Source organism: Xenopus laevis, chromosome 9_10S, assembly GCF_017654675.1.
Source record: "Xenopus laevis strain J_2021 chromosome 9_10S, Xenopus_laevis_v10.1, whole genome shotgun sequence".
NCBI classification, from domain to species: Eukaryota; Metazoa; Chordata; class Amphibia; order Anura; family Pipidae; genus Xenopus; species Xenopus laevis.
The window spans coordinates 68,157,751-68,170,527 of record NC_054388.1 but is presented as its reverse complement, the minus strand read 5'-3'; the positions used below and the strand labels follow the sequence as shown (position 1 = coordinate 68,170,527).

At 37.4% G+C, this 12,777-nt stretch overlaps 1 protein-coding gene across 1 annotated transcript in view; it reads left to right on the top strand.

The window, feature by feature from the left end:
- Nucleotides 1-12,777, top strand: part of agps.S (alkylglycerone phosphate synthase S homeolog) — a 141,516-nt gene that overhangs the window by 48,185 nt on the left and 80,554 nt on the right. Inside the window, exons 6-9 of the mRNA XM_041578918.1 lie at nucleotides 877-948; nucleotides 2,799-2,878; nucleotides 5,014-5,094; nucleotides 11,173-11,298. Coding sequence (XP_041434852.1) covers nucleotides 877-948; nucleotides 2,799-2,878; nucleotides 5,014-5,094; nucleotides 11,173-11,298 — 359 coding nt within the window. The remainder of the gene's footprint in view (nucleotides 1-876; nucleotides 949-2,798; nucleotides 2,879-5,013; nucleotides 5,095-11,172; nucleotides 11,299-12,777) is intronic.

The following is a 12,777-nucleotide window of genomic DNA, read 5'->3' as shown; positions in this document are numbered from 1 at the left end:
CATGTTCCTCATTTTGTATTTTTCACTCAGGCTAAAATCAACCTCTCAAGCGAGGTTTTCTTATTGAACCCCTTATGAAAAAGACAATAATTAGGATCCTTGTTAGACTAACAGTTTGCTTTATTCTGTGTACAAGGTGATTTCTGCTGTCCATGTGAAATGGGCTGTTAGGTAGCTATGTTTCCTTAAATGATTAGGCAGCATCAATTAGGCATTATTGTATCTCAAAGTAGCAATTAGCAGTGAAGTAATTTCAGATTACAAAACAGTAATGGTTAAATATTATTACACATGCCATTATCACTATAGCTATTTAATTACACTAGGTTAACTTTACAAATAGCTCAAGGCCTATCCAAAATGGTCAAATTAGTCATTGTACATTAATTAAACGGAATAAAGTCTGTTAAATATTAGCTTAGCTAATCGTATTGCTGTTAAATGCAGTTACACTTTAAACAGCTAAATCCTTAAATCCAAATTAAACGTTTGGAAGGAAGACCATAGAGAACTGATACAAAAGAGTGGCCAACTGTATTTAAGCCATGACAATGTTAGCAAAATATTTAATAACCATGTTGTCCAATAGTCTCTTTCCATATTGTTGAGGAACCAATTGCGTTAGTACCATATGATCCATTGGCCCCGGACAGGTTCGGGTATCATTAAATCCTCTGAAGGTCTGCATGTGGCCCCCTCATATTTAAATATGCTTTATGTTCTATTTTAAGCCTAATTCTAAGTTTACTGTATTGTATGAAATTGTATTTTGTACCTTGTAATATCTGCATTTTCTGAACTAATATATGCGTGCATATGTCCTCAAAAACTGTGCACTAATCCTCAAACATTTCATTTCTTAATTTTCATTCTCAGCCTGTCATGAAGACGTTGTGAAAATAGTGGATCTAGCTTGTACACATAATGTTTGTCTTATCCCATTTGGTGGTAGGTACCAAGTTTTTTTTTTTTATGTACTCTATTAGCATAGTAATTATGATCCATCATAATTCATTATCATAGTCCTATGAATAGACCAACAACCCTTGGGGATTAATGTATTCTCATTGATTTACAGAAGAATATATCCAGTGTACGACGCTTCCAGTGAAAGCAAATATCCCCAATTCAACTTCTTCAAAAAGGAGAAGGGATATGTCCAAATAGCTGTAAAGACCTAGAGGGAAAAATTGCAGTATTTTACATTAAAGTGTAAAAAGAAAATGGGGGCACAAAAACAGCACTTCACCCGATGTTAAACAGAAATGTGTACAGCGTTAACACGACAGAGTCACCACATGCTGTGTTAATCCCAATACATGCAATGTGCCTGGGTACTCACAAGAAATATTTAATTTGGATGCATTTCTTCATTCAGAAGCCTCTCTCACACTCATGTCTTTGTATATTATATAAACAAGGGAAAAAAAAATATGGTGCAGATTGTATTTATTAACGTAACATAACACCAATGCCTTATGGTTACTTATATAAATAAGGAATATAGAAAGTGTATAGTTATTCATAACATAGGTAGAAATGAGTAGGGAAAGTTAGAAAGTGGATCAGGTGGAAAAGGTAAAAGGAGCAGGGATAGGGAGAACCAGGGAGAAAATGCAAAATGAGAGAACACTGACAAGAAAAACAAACAAATAAAACATGAAATGTTTGAGAGTCAAAGGCAGATTGGAAAGCAAAAGAGAAATAGAATAGGAAAGAAAACTAGAAAAGACAAAACAAAGGCAGAAGTTGCAAAGGTGGAAGAATAGAAAATGGAAAGGGAAGAATGGTGCACAGTAGAGAATAGTATGACAGGAGGGGAATGAGACCTGTCTTTTTTTTGCCGCCATCTACATAGTGCTTTTAAAGTGATACTGACACTAAAAAAACTACTTTTTAAAATATGAATGTGCATTAAAAGTTACCTTTAGGTCATGTTTATCGTTTCTTGCTGAGAAGTTTGTGTATGTAAGTTATTGTTAGATGAAGTTTCTAAACCTGACTGTTTTGCCAACCTGACTGTCCCATCTTAGTCTGTCAGTTACAGTTTCTAATGCTTACAGACTCTGCTGCACAAATATGGCAGCCCCCTCATACAGGAACATGAGGCATCAGACAGGTAATTTAAAAGCATTGTGCAAATACTTTATGGTAAAATTATAAGTAGCTTTCAAAGGCAATATTATGCTAGATGTAGAAAAGGAGTTTAATTTCTGGTGTCAGTATCTCTAAGTGCATAGCAAGGCATAAGACTTGTTATGCACCGAAGGCTATATATATATATATATATATATATATATATATATATATATATATATATATATATATCTCTATCTCTATCTCTATCTCTATCTCTATCTCTATCGACACTCACGGGACTCTTCTGAAGCTTAACAAATGTGATACTTTATTGGAGACTCCAATAAAGTATCACATTTGTTAAGCTTCAGAAGAGTCTCGTGAGTGTTGCTATTCCTGCAGATATACCATTACATGTTTGCTGGCACCCGGACATTTACACAGGAAACGGAGTGCACCTTTGGGACATATATATATATATATATATATATATATATATATATATATATATATATATATATATATATATATATATATATAATCAGCACTCAAATATAGGTGAAGCCAGAGGTGCACGATCAATATGTTGTATGTATGAAGAAGCAGGTTCGCGTCTTCAGGCTGTTATTGCCAGCAAAGGGTTTTTTATTTGGTTTATTTGCTTCTGTTGTCATATTTTGTTCTTTTAATTAAACTACCTGCCTTTGCTTTGTTTGCAGGTGGGACAAGTGTGTCCAATGCCCTGGAATGCCCTGAAGATGAGACGAGAACTATAGTCTCATTAGATACCTCACAAATGGTAATTTAGGTCAAACTACATCCTAAACTTTGCACTCTGTTTTTTAGGAAATCATAATAATCATGCTTACAGTATATTTTAAATAAAAAACAATGGATAGTAATTCTTTGTATTTTGGCTTCTTAAATTTTATTTGAAAATTGCTGCCAAATTAACATGTGCCTTCATGTCTTGCTGAAATGTTTTTTGTTTTTTTTTATTAAAGGGGTAGTTCACCTTTAACTTTTATTATGATAGTAGTCTTGATATGATAGCAATTCTTTTTCCAGTAGCCGTATGGTATCCCTGATCTGGAAACCTGTTATCCAGAAAGATATGAATTATGGGAAGACTATCTCATATAGAGTCAATTTTCAGCAAATAATGGTTATCCAAATGATGGAAACATTCTTTATCTAGAAAACCCCTAAGCCTGTACCTTTATATCTAAATCACCATTGACCAGGGTTGCACTTTTTGATTTGTTACTGCTTGGATCCTCTGCCAAAACATAGGATGAGTCAAAAAAAAATAAAAAATGAAAAAATATATATATACATCACAAGGCCACTGCACACGCTTGCCGATAGGTTACACACCCTGGTGCTCCCAGAAATTTGAATATAGGTAAGTAGATGCCGGTGCACACAAGGAATATTTTAAATAAATCCTTCTTTATTTTATCGACGTTTCGGTCCTCTGCTGGGACCTTTCTCTTGAGAAAGGTCCCAGCAGAGGACCGAAATGTTGATAAAGAAGGATTTATTTAAAAAATTCCTTGTGTGCACTGGCATCTACCTACCTATTTTTTTTTGTTGGTATAAGTCATGAAATGTTAAAGTAATATAGTCCTATTAATAAAAATAAAAGCCCTGGGTTAAACGGCAATCATTGCACAAAACACAGGCAATATTTCCCTCAAATGAATTCACAGCGCTTTGAACACAACCAGCAGCACCTGTTGGTCTATAAAGTATGAAATCGCCCACAGTGCTTTGAAGTCATGCCAAATGTTATTATGACCAGTCATGTATTTTTGTTACTAGAAAAAAGTTTGTAGCTCTCCAGCCCTTTATTTGTATGGATTACCCTGGCTTGCAGAAAAATCACATTTCCAATTTCCAGTGATCTGAGATCAGTATAAACATGTGTACTATTTGGAACATATTCATGCATCCTCTCAAAATCCCTGAATGATTTTCAGCCCCACTTTATTTTTTATATCTTGCCTATCTTAGTAGTTATTCCATTTTATACCCTTTTAGAGTTTATAGTTGTTGGGCTTGTTATTTGGAGGTCATCTAAACCTGTGCATGCAAGCAAATCCTTGGTGCTGAACTGCTCTTCTTCAAAAATGAAGTACTAATTGTCTCATGTGATTATTAAACCCCACATTGCTAGTATTTTGGCTGCTCTATCAAGGGTCTTACATTCTTTACTGTCCAGATGTAAGCAATCAACTTCACCTAAGAAAATGAAAACAGACTTTATTTGCACATGAAAAAAGGTTTAAGGGAATAGTGTTCTTATAATCCTTCACGGAATATTGAATGAAAACCCTTTCCCCTCTCAAACATTATGAATGATATTGTGTCATATTAATAAAGTGCTGCCTGTACAGCATTTGTACCCAGATGGGGTAGAAATTATGGGGCAACAAGAATAAATGTTTTGTTTTGCATGATTTAAATTTCACATGCACTTTATTCAAGGAATATGCTGGTGTGAAGTAAGGGACATTGCTGATGTCCTATGTTTTCTGTGCCACACCGCCATCTTTTCTAGTCTTCCGTGCATCCTCAGTGGAGCTTGGGCAAAACCATGTGCAGTACAGAACTTTTCCAGTTTTTTAAACTGCAAATTCACTCTCTTATAATTGGAGCAGAATGACTTGGGAGAGCAAAAAAAATGGCAACTCTCCACAAACAGTTACCTGGGCTGATTTTTTTTAAGTGGATCCATGGATCCTGTTGGTAGACTAGAGTAGACTATTGATTTTACCATTCCGGTCTGTTATAATTTTTAATTGCTGTTTTGGAATGATTATTTTGAGACAGTTCCACAGAAACAAGGGGCTTATTTCCTTTCAGCTAATGCATTTTTCTGCATAAATCTGTTAAATGAAATATTTGTTACTATTTGTTTTTCCCCAACAGAGCAGAATTCTGTGGATTGATGAAAAGAATTTAACAGCTCACATACAAGCAGGAATAACCGGTCAGGATCTGGAGAGACAGGTACATAAGATATGTTGGTGTTCTGTGTCTACAATCTGCTCTTCTTCATCCATTTATTACTATCTAATGGAACTGAAATGAAAACCTCCTTATACGTTGTGTTCACTTCTTTAAACCCCAAGTGGTACATATTATTATAAATCCCATAGAGGATGTTATGCACAACTATGGAAGAATTATGTGTACCATGTGTGGGCTATATAGGAATTAATTTGTTGAAATGCCTGCCTTACACTGAGCCTTAGACCTAAGCAAGAGGACAGGCATCCATAGGCCTTTATGTTCATATGACCAGGAATGTCTGTTTTCTGCCTTCTATTGTTTATCTACAGCTCCCAGCATCCTCAGCCAGCTTTGACCAGCCAAGTCAGTGAGCACTTTGGAAGTTGAAGCTAGAGGGCTGTAGGTTTAGTACCCCAGTATTGGGCTAGAGATATCACACTCTTGAGGTAACTGACGTTGCAGCGTTTTTAGAGTTGGGACCCAAGCTTCAGGCTTCCTTTATTAAATCACAGGGCACTCTTATGAGACAGTTGGGGGATTCTAAATGCATTTAGCATTCACATTCTTTTCAAATAAAATATATACAATTCATTTTCAATCAACTGTGTTGTTATTCATTTATATTTATCGCCATTAACCAATAAAATGGCACAGCATTCTGTTCATAACGAGAGAGTCTAAATTTTAATCACCAATTATATTTATATGTAATTGGCCACAAGGACGTTCATTTGAACAACTCACAAAATCTGCATTCTCCAAAGGCTCATATCCTAAGATTATATTAGCATTTTATTGTATTCTCTCTGGGTCTTAACAATAAGTATAAAAATAAGTACATGCCAAAGGGTTAAAACGCCCTGAAATATTGAGCATAAACCTTTATACACACACACATACACACCCCCCCCTATTATTTTTGTAAAGGGAGCTATATAAATAGAACACGCCCGAAAGATATAGTTTTTCCCTATAAATGTTTTACACCTGTGCATGCACCATTAATACATTCCATTCCTGAATTTTATGGTTAATGGATGAAGAAATTAATTAATCAGGCTTTCAAATCTGTTTTTATTCAACAGTGGAAATTCAGCACAAGTAAAATGTAGAAAACTGTTATGAATTTATGCCCCATTATTTTTCCTTTGTCTAACTATTTTTATATGGGATCTGTGCTTCAAGAACAAAAATACATGAATATCTTGTACAACTATATTCAGTTTTTGGATGTGGATGAAAACTGTCTTTCTATTAATTTTCAAGGACATATAACACCCCCCCCAAAATAAATTAGGAAAGGAGGTATCACTTTAAGCTACTTTCCAATTTATGTTTATTACAAGTTATTCGCAAATGTAATTGCAGTGGAAAGTATTTTACGGTCTTTTTCTGCGCTGCTGGTCGTGTCTTTTATACAGTGTAGAATATGTCAGCCTTGAAAGGCCACAGGGCTGTCAATTGGCTTCTGCAAAATTGTTTCTGCTACATTGTTTGTCAGGTTACAGGATAGAGAGGGAAAGACACATTTCAGTACCGACTATATTAAAAAAATAAACTGAAAATGTTTAATGTAGAATTAAAGTTTCTTTTATTAAGTAAAATAATATTTTTAGGTTAACACTCCCTTTAAGAGACTAAACCAGTGCATGTGTGTCTTGGGGCTAAATCAGCTGCATTAGAATAGTCCCAATTATTGATGTTCAGTAAATAACCCAATGCTCTGGGAAGTCTAAGAAAGTGATAGCAGCTCTAAGCCACCCATGCACGGTTCAACCCGATTTTATTCTACACTTTTGGATGCCAGACAGCTAAACAAAAGGCCACTATATTAGGGTTATGTGTATGCAATCTGGAAGCAGAGCATTTTGGGTGAAGCAATGGCAGCAGCAAGAGCTTACTGCAGGATATGAGATTTGAAGAGGATGGGGTTTGCCTCAGGATAGTTACACAGTGGGAGACAGTGTTGAGATGATTGCACAGCTGGGTGCAACAGTATATTTTAATAATGCTTCTCAATATAGTAACATACATTATAGTGGATAATGGACCTCCTGCTGTAATTTGTAAAGATATTAGAAGTCACCTCACAGTCACATGACCTACATAAAATTACTCAGCTTCAGGCCTAAGCCCTTAATATTCCAGGAATTCTTTAGTGACTTCTAATATAATATCCTTATATTGTAATAGGTTACAGCATGCCCCTTGTAATGGATCACTTTGGCAGTGTATTGCTCTTTTGCAAAAGAAGTGCATATTGTTGTCTACTCCCAAGTGATAGTTACATAGTTAGATTTGGTTGAAAAAAGACTGTCCATCAAGTTCAACCCCTCCAAATGAAACCCAGCATCCATACACACACAAACACACACTGACCCCTCCATACACTCATAAACTATATATACTCATATACTAACTATAGATTTTAGTATCACAATAGCCTTGGATATTATTATTCAATAAATCATCCAAGCCAGTCTTAATGGTATTAAAGGAGAACTAAACCCTTAATTAAAAACCCCTACCCCCCTACCCTACATAGACCCCCTTCCCTGCTCCCCCAGCCTAGCTTTTACCCCTTGTAAATGCTCCTAACTCTTTACTTACCCTTCGGTGCAGAATCGGAACGATTGCTCTAACTGCACATGCGCTGATATGCTGCTCTCTTCCCGAAGATTACCAAAGAGAAGAAGATGGCCCCCGTGAACTCTAATGCCCTGAATCTGCACTGAGGGGTATGTAAAGAGCTAGGAGCATTTACCAGGGGTAACAGCTAGGCTGGGGGAGCAGGGAGGGGTCTATGTAGGGTATGGGGGTAGGGGTTTATTTAATTAAGGGCTTAGTTCTCCTTAAACAGAATTGGCCATCACAACATCATCCAGCACTGTATTCCACAACCTCATTGTCCTCACTGTGAAGAACCACCTATGCAAAGTTATTTTCTTCTAGTCTAAAGGGGTTGCCTCTGGTGCGGTGATCCACTTTATGGGTAAAAAGGGTCCTGCTATTTGTCTATAATGTCCCCTGATGTACTTGTAAAATGTAATCATGTCCCCTCTCAAGCGTCTTTTTTTCCAGAGAAAACAACCCCAACCATGATATTCTACCATCATAATTTAAATCTTCCATCCCGCTAACCAGTTTAGTTGCCCGTCTCTGCACTCTCTTGAGCTCATTTATATCTCCACTGGAGCCCAATACTGCACTGCATATTCCAGATGAGGCCTCACCAGGGACCTATAAAGAGGCAAAATTATGTTTTCATCCCTTGTTTTTATGCCCTTTTTTATGCAAGACAGTACTTTATTTGCTTTAGCGGCCACAGAATGCACTGCCCAGAATTAGACCACTTGTTATGCACAAAACCCCCTAGATCCATCTCAGTTAAGGAAACTCCCAATACACTGCTATTTAGTCTATAACTTGCATTTATATTATTTTTTCCAAAGTGCATAACCTTGCATTTATCAACATTGAACCTCATTTTCCAGTTTGCTGGCCATATGATGTCATTGACCTAGATGCACTGGCCAGACCCTGCATCCACGGTTCATCAAATCTACTTCAGATTGTGTATTGAGTGAGAAAATATAATAATCGGCATTTATTTTCTTAAGTTGCATTTATATAAATGTCTTTTGTAGCCATTGTTTGTTTGAAACTGGATATATGGACCAAAGACGTAAAAGTACTTTTAAACACAGCTAAATTCTATCTGCCTATCCAGCAATCAACAATTTACAGTGAGCTGTTGCAGAACTGGGTGCAAAAATTAATTCACAATTATCTTATTAAAAAAAAACAAAAAAAACTTTCATACATGCACTCCTCTATATTAACTATTTGCACCAATGTGCTTGTTGCTCCTTCTTTGGTACATTGCCCTTTGGTGCATGGAAGCCTGCCTTGACCAGGGGATAAGAGCAGGGCTTTGGGGCAAATTCACTAAGATGCGAAGTTGCGCCAGGCTCAACTTCGCCGCACTTCGCCAGGCGTAGTTTCGCCAGCGCTTCGCAAATTCACTAAAATCCGAAGTTGCGCACAGGGGTAGCGTAAAGTTGCGGAGTTGCGCTAGCGTTGTTTCGCTATATAAAGCGAAGTTGCGCTAGCGAAGGCTAATTTGCATACGGCGCGAAATTCAAATTTCAATGGAGGAACACGTATCTGCACTACAAATGCCTATAAAACCTTCAAATCTGCAAATAAAAATTTTATTTTGCCCTACACATGTGCCCACTGTCTAGGTAAGTTACCATGAGTCAGGAAATGTAGGGGGGAGGAAGGGGAGCCCCAAAAAATTTTCGATCTTTTTCAGCCTATCAGCCATCATGTAGAAAACACGCCAGCGTTTTTTGGGACTTAGAAAAAATGTTGACTTTTTTTTAAACAATCCCTATCTACTCTATTGCGCTTCGCCAGGTCTGAGGTGGCGAAGGAAGTCTAGCGTAAAAGGTAGCGTTCACTACACTGCGCAAGTTAGTGAATTTGCGTAGTTTCGTCGCTAGCGAAGATTCGCCTGGCGTAAGGTTGCGAAGTAACACTAGCGAAACTACGCCAGCGTTCGTTAGTGAATTTGCGCAGTAGCGAAAATGCCAAATGCTAGCGAATTAACGCTAGCGTTCGGCGCTTCGCGCCTTAGTGAATTTGCCCCTTTGTGTGTTGCACTTATAGGCTATGTGCAGAGATTGGGTTTAAATTTCCATAATTTATGGATAGGATATAAAATGTCATTAACATTTGACTCTGAGCATATATCTTGTATAACAAGTTGACATTTGCTCTATTTACTTGGTTTCATGCCATCTTACCAGAACTGGAATTCATGGTTAACCAAAATGCATCACCTTTTGATTGATAGCCCTGTATGCAATAAACACCAAAATCCACAGATGGCTGAGCCCAGAGCATTTGATGCGAGACTGCTGAGCTTGGCAAATGATTACAGCAGGGCTGCTTGGTTTGCATGCACTTTAAGGGTATCTATTCCAACTCAGGTGCTGTACAGATGGCAATGGCAAGCTAATATAGAAAAATGAGGAACAAGTGACTATTTAATGTAGAGGAATGCATGATCTGAATCGTTAATGGATGAAGCTGTTGCATACAGGAAGCCCAACCAGATGGCTCTACATTAAAACACATCACTCCTTTAGAGAATTAAGTGCAGGCAATTTGCTCAAATTTTCTAAAGGCCTGCTGCATATCACATTAGAGGGAAGGGAACGAGAGATTAAGAGCTTTATTTATTGGAAAAATTTAGATGAAGCAAGCAGTATTTTTAGCTATAATCTGTTCCCCATATGTATGATGAGTGTGTGTTTATGGACTTTTACACTTCTATGGTCAAGTAAAAAAAAAAAATTAAAGCTTTAATAATGGGGCCTTTAAAAGTAGAGCATCATTAGCAAAGACCCAACAGCAGAATGAGCAATAAGTTTGTATAATGTTTAATCATACTAACATTAAAACCCTTATCATATATTTCCTTTAAGGAATAGCATACACATGTATGAAACGAGCAGTGTTATAATGTGCTGCAGAAGTGTGACACCATCATTTATTACTTTAAAGGAAATGAAGGTGTCAGAAATGCAATGATCGCTCTGTAGGAAAAGATATAAACCCAGGGGCTATAGTCCCTCTATAATGTTATGGAAGCTCATGTACAGACTGCGTGACAGTACTTATTAAATAATTTCATCAAGGTTATGTGGTCTTCCTATAAATGAAAAAACATATTTATTGCCAATTGGGGGTTTGGGAGGTTCATTTTTAGGTCAATTTAGGGAGTTGCTGCTATGCAAATGATGTATTGATTACTTTATTTGCTTTTAGTTGCATTACCACTTCTTGCCAGGAGTCAGACTTTTTCAAAGGTTACAATACCATAGTTGCTTGTGGTTTATGGCATTGCCAATAAAAGGAAGACCTCTTTTAATTTTTTCTTTTATAATTCTTTCCTTATCTCTTAAAAAAAAAAAAAAAAAAAAAAAAAACAGACCGATTTCAATCAGTGAATCTAAAAGACATTTACAATTTTCTTATAAATCCATATTTCTCTTGACGTTCTAGCTTGGGGAGAGTGGTTACTGCACAGGCCATGAGCCAGACTCCATGGAATTCAGCACATTAGGAGGCTGGGTGGCCACAAGAGCATCGGGCATGAAAAAGAACATTTATGGAAACATTGAGGATCTGGTAACATCCTTCTTATGTCTTTTCCCATGTATAATTGTTTTTCTTACATTGAGATTCTGTATCAGGTTATATATTCAAAATACCTGTATTTACATGCAAATATAAGAGACTAATTCAGTCTAATGTTAAGGTATTAAGACAATTTTTATTTACCAATTTTAAAATTATAGAAAAATATAACGTTTGTATTTTTAGGTGGAAACAACGTTTCCTAAAATAGGAGAGTTTACTTTTACTTTGAACTAAACTTCCCTTTGCGTTTGAATGAGAACCATTTGAAATGGTTGTTATGGGAGCAGTGGCTGATTTTTAGATCTAGGAATGCCAACGAGATTTTGACTATTCAGCACAATCGTTCAGCAGTAGTGATGGGTGAATAAATTTGGCAGGCACGAATTCGCTGCGAATTTCAGCCGCCAGTAAATAAATTCGCAAAACTGCTGCAAAAAATCTGGCGCAACAAAAAAATTTACCTTAAAGGGGAAGGAAACCTAGTTGGCACAAAAACCTTCCCCCCTCCCGTGTGTTGCCCACCCTCCCTCCTCCACCCTGGCCTACCCGTCCCGCTGGGCAAATGCCCCTAACTTGTTACTTACCCTTCTGCGCAGGTCCAGTCCAGGGAGTTCACAGACGACATCTTCTTCCATGCGATCTTCTTCCTGCTTTGAATGGCGTTTTGGCGAATGCGCAGTAGATCGTACCAGCGAAATGCTTCTACTGCGCATGCGCCGGTCAAAGCAGGAAGAAGATCGCGTGGAAGAAGATGTCGTCTGTGAACTCCCTGGACTGGACCTGCGCAGAAGGGTAAGTAACAAGTTAGGGGCATTTGCCCAGTGGGACGGATAGGCCAGGGGGGAGGAGGGAGGGTGGGCAACACACGGGAGGGTTTTTCCGCCAACTAGGTTTCCTTCCCCTTTAATGCATTTGGACAAAATAGTCATGCGTATAAAAAATTGACGCTTGCGTCAAAACTATTTTGATACCCTTTGACTTCAATGTGTTTCGCACATTTTCAGCCATCACTATTCAGCAGTTGTTCATGTGTTGCCATAGAAGGACAACTTTCTTAAATGCAACTTAATTGGCTTCATGTAACACTCTTATCTCTGAAGAATAGAAGTTGAGGGGCATTGCTCACAAACCCACATATGTCATAAAAGGCACTAAGTTTGCCCAGGAGCAGTAACACCTAGCAACCAATAAGAAGTTCGCTTTTAAACAGGTGACCAGTAAATCCTACTTACTGATTGGTTGCTATGGCTTACTGCTCCTGGGCAAACTTAGTGCCTTTTATTACATTACCTTGTAATGATTATCTGTGTGGGGTGATACTCCCCTGTGCTGAATAGCTTATGAGCATCGTTACCACTGAAACTTGTCATGTTACTTTGACTTAGCATTAGAAAATCTTAAGATACATTTAAGGACTTCATTAACTATTCCTTTCCTCTCTTCTGACCATTTTTCTTTGCTTATTGG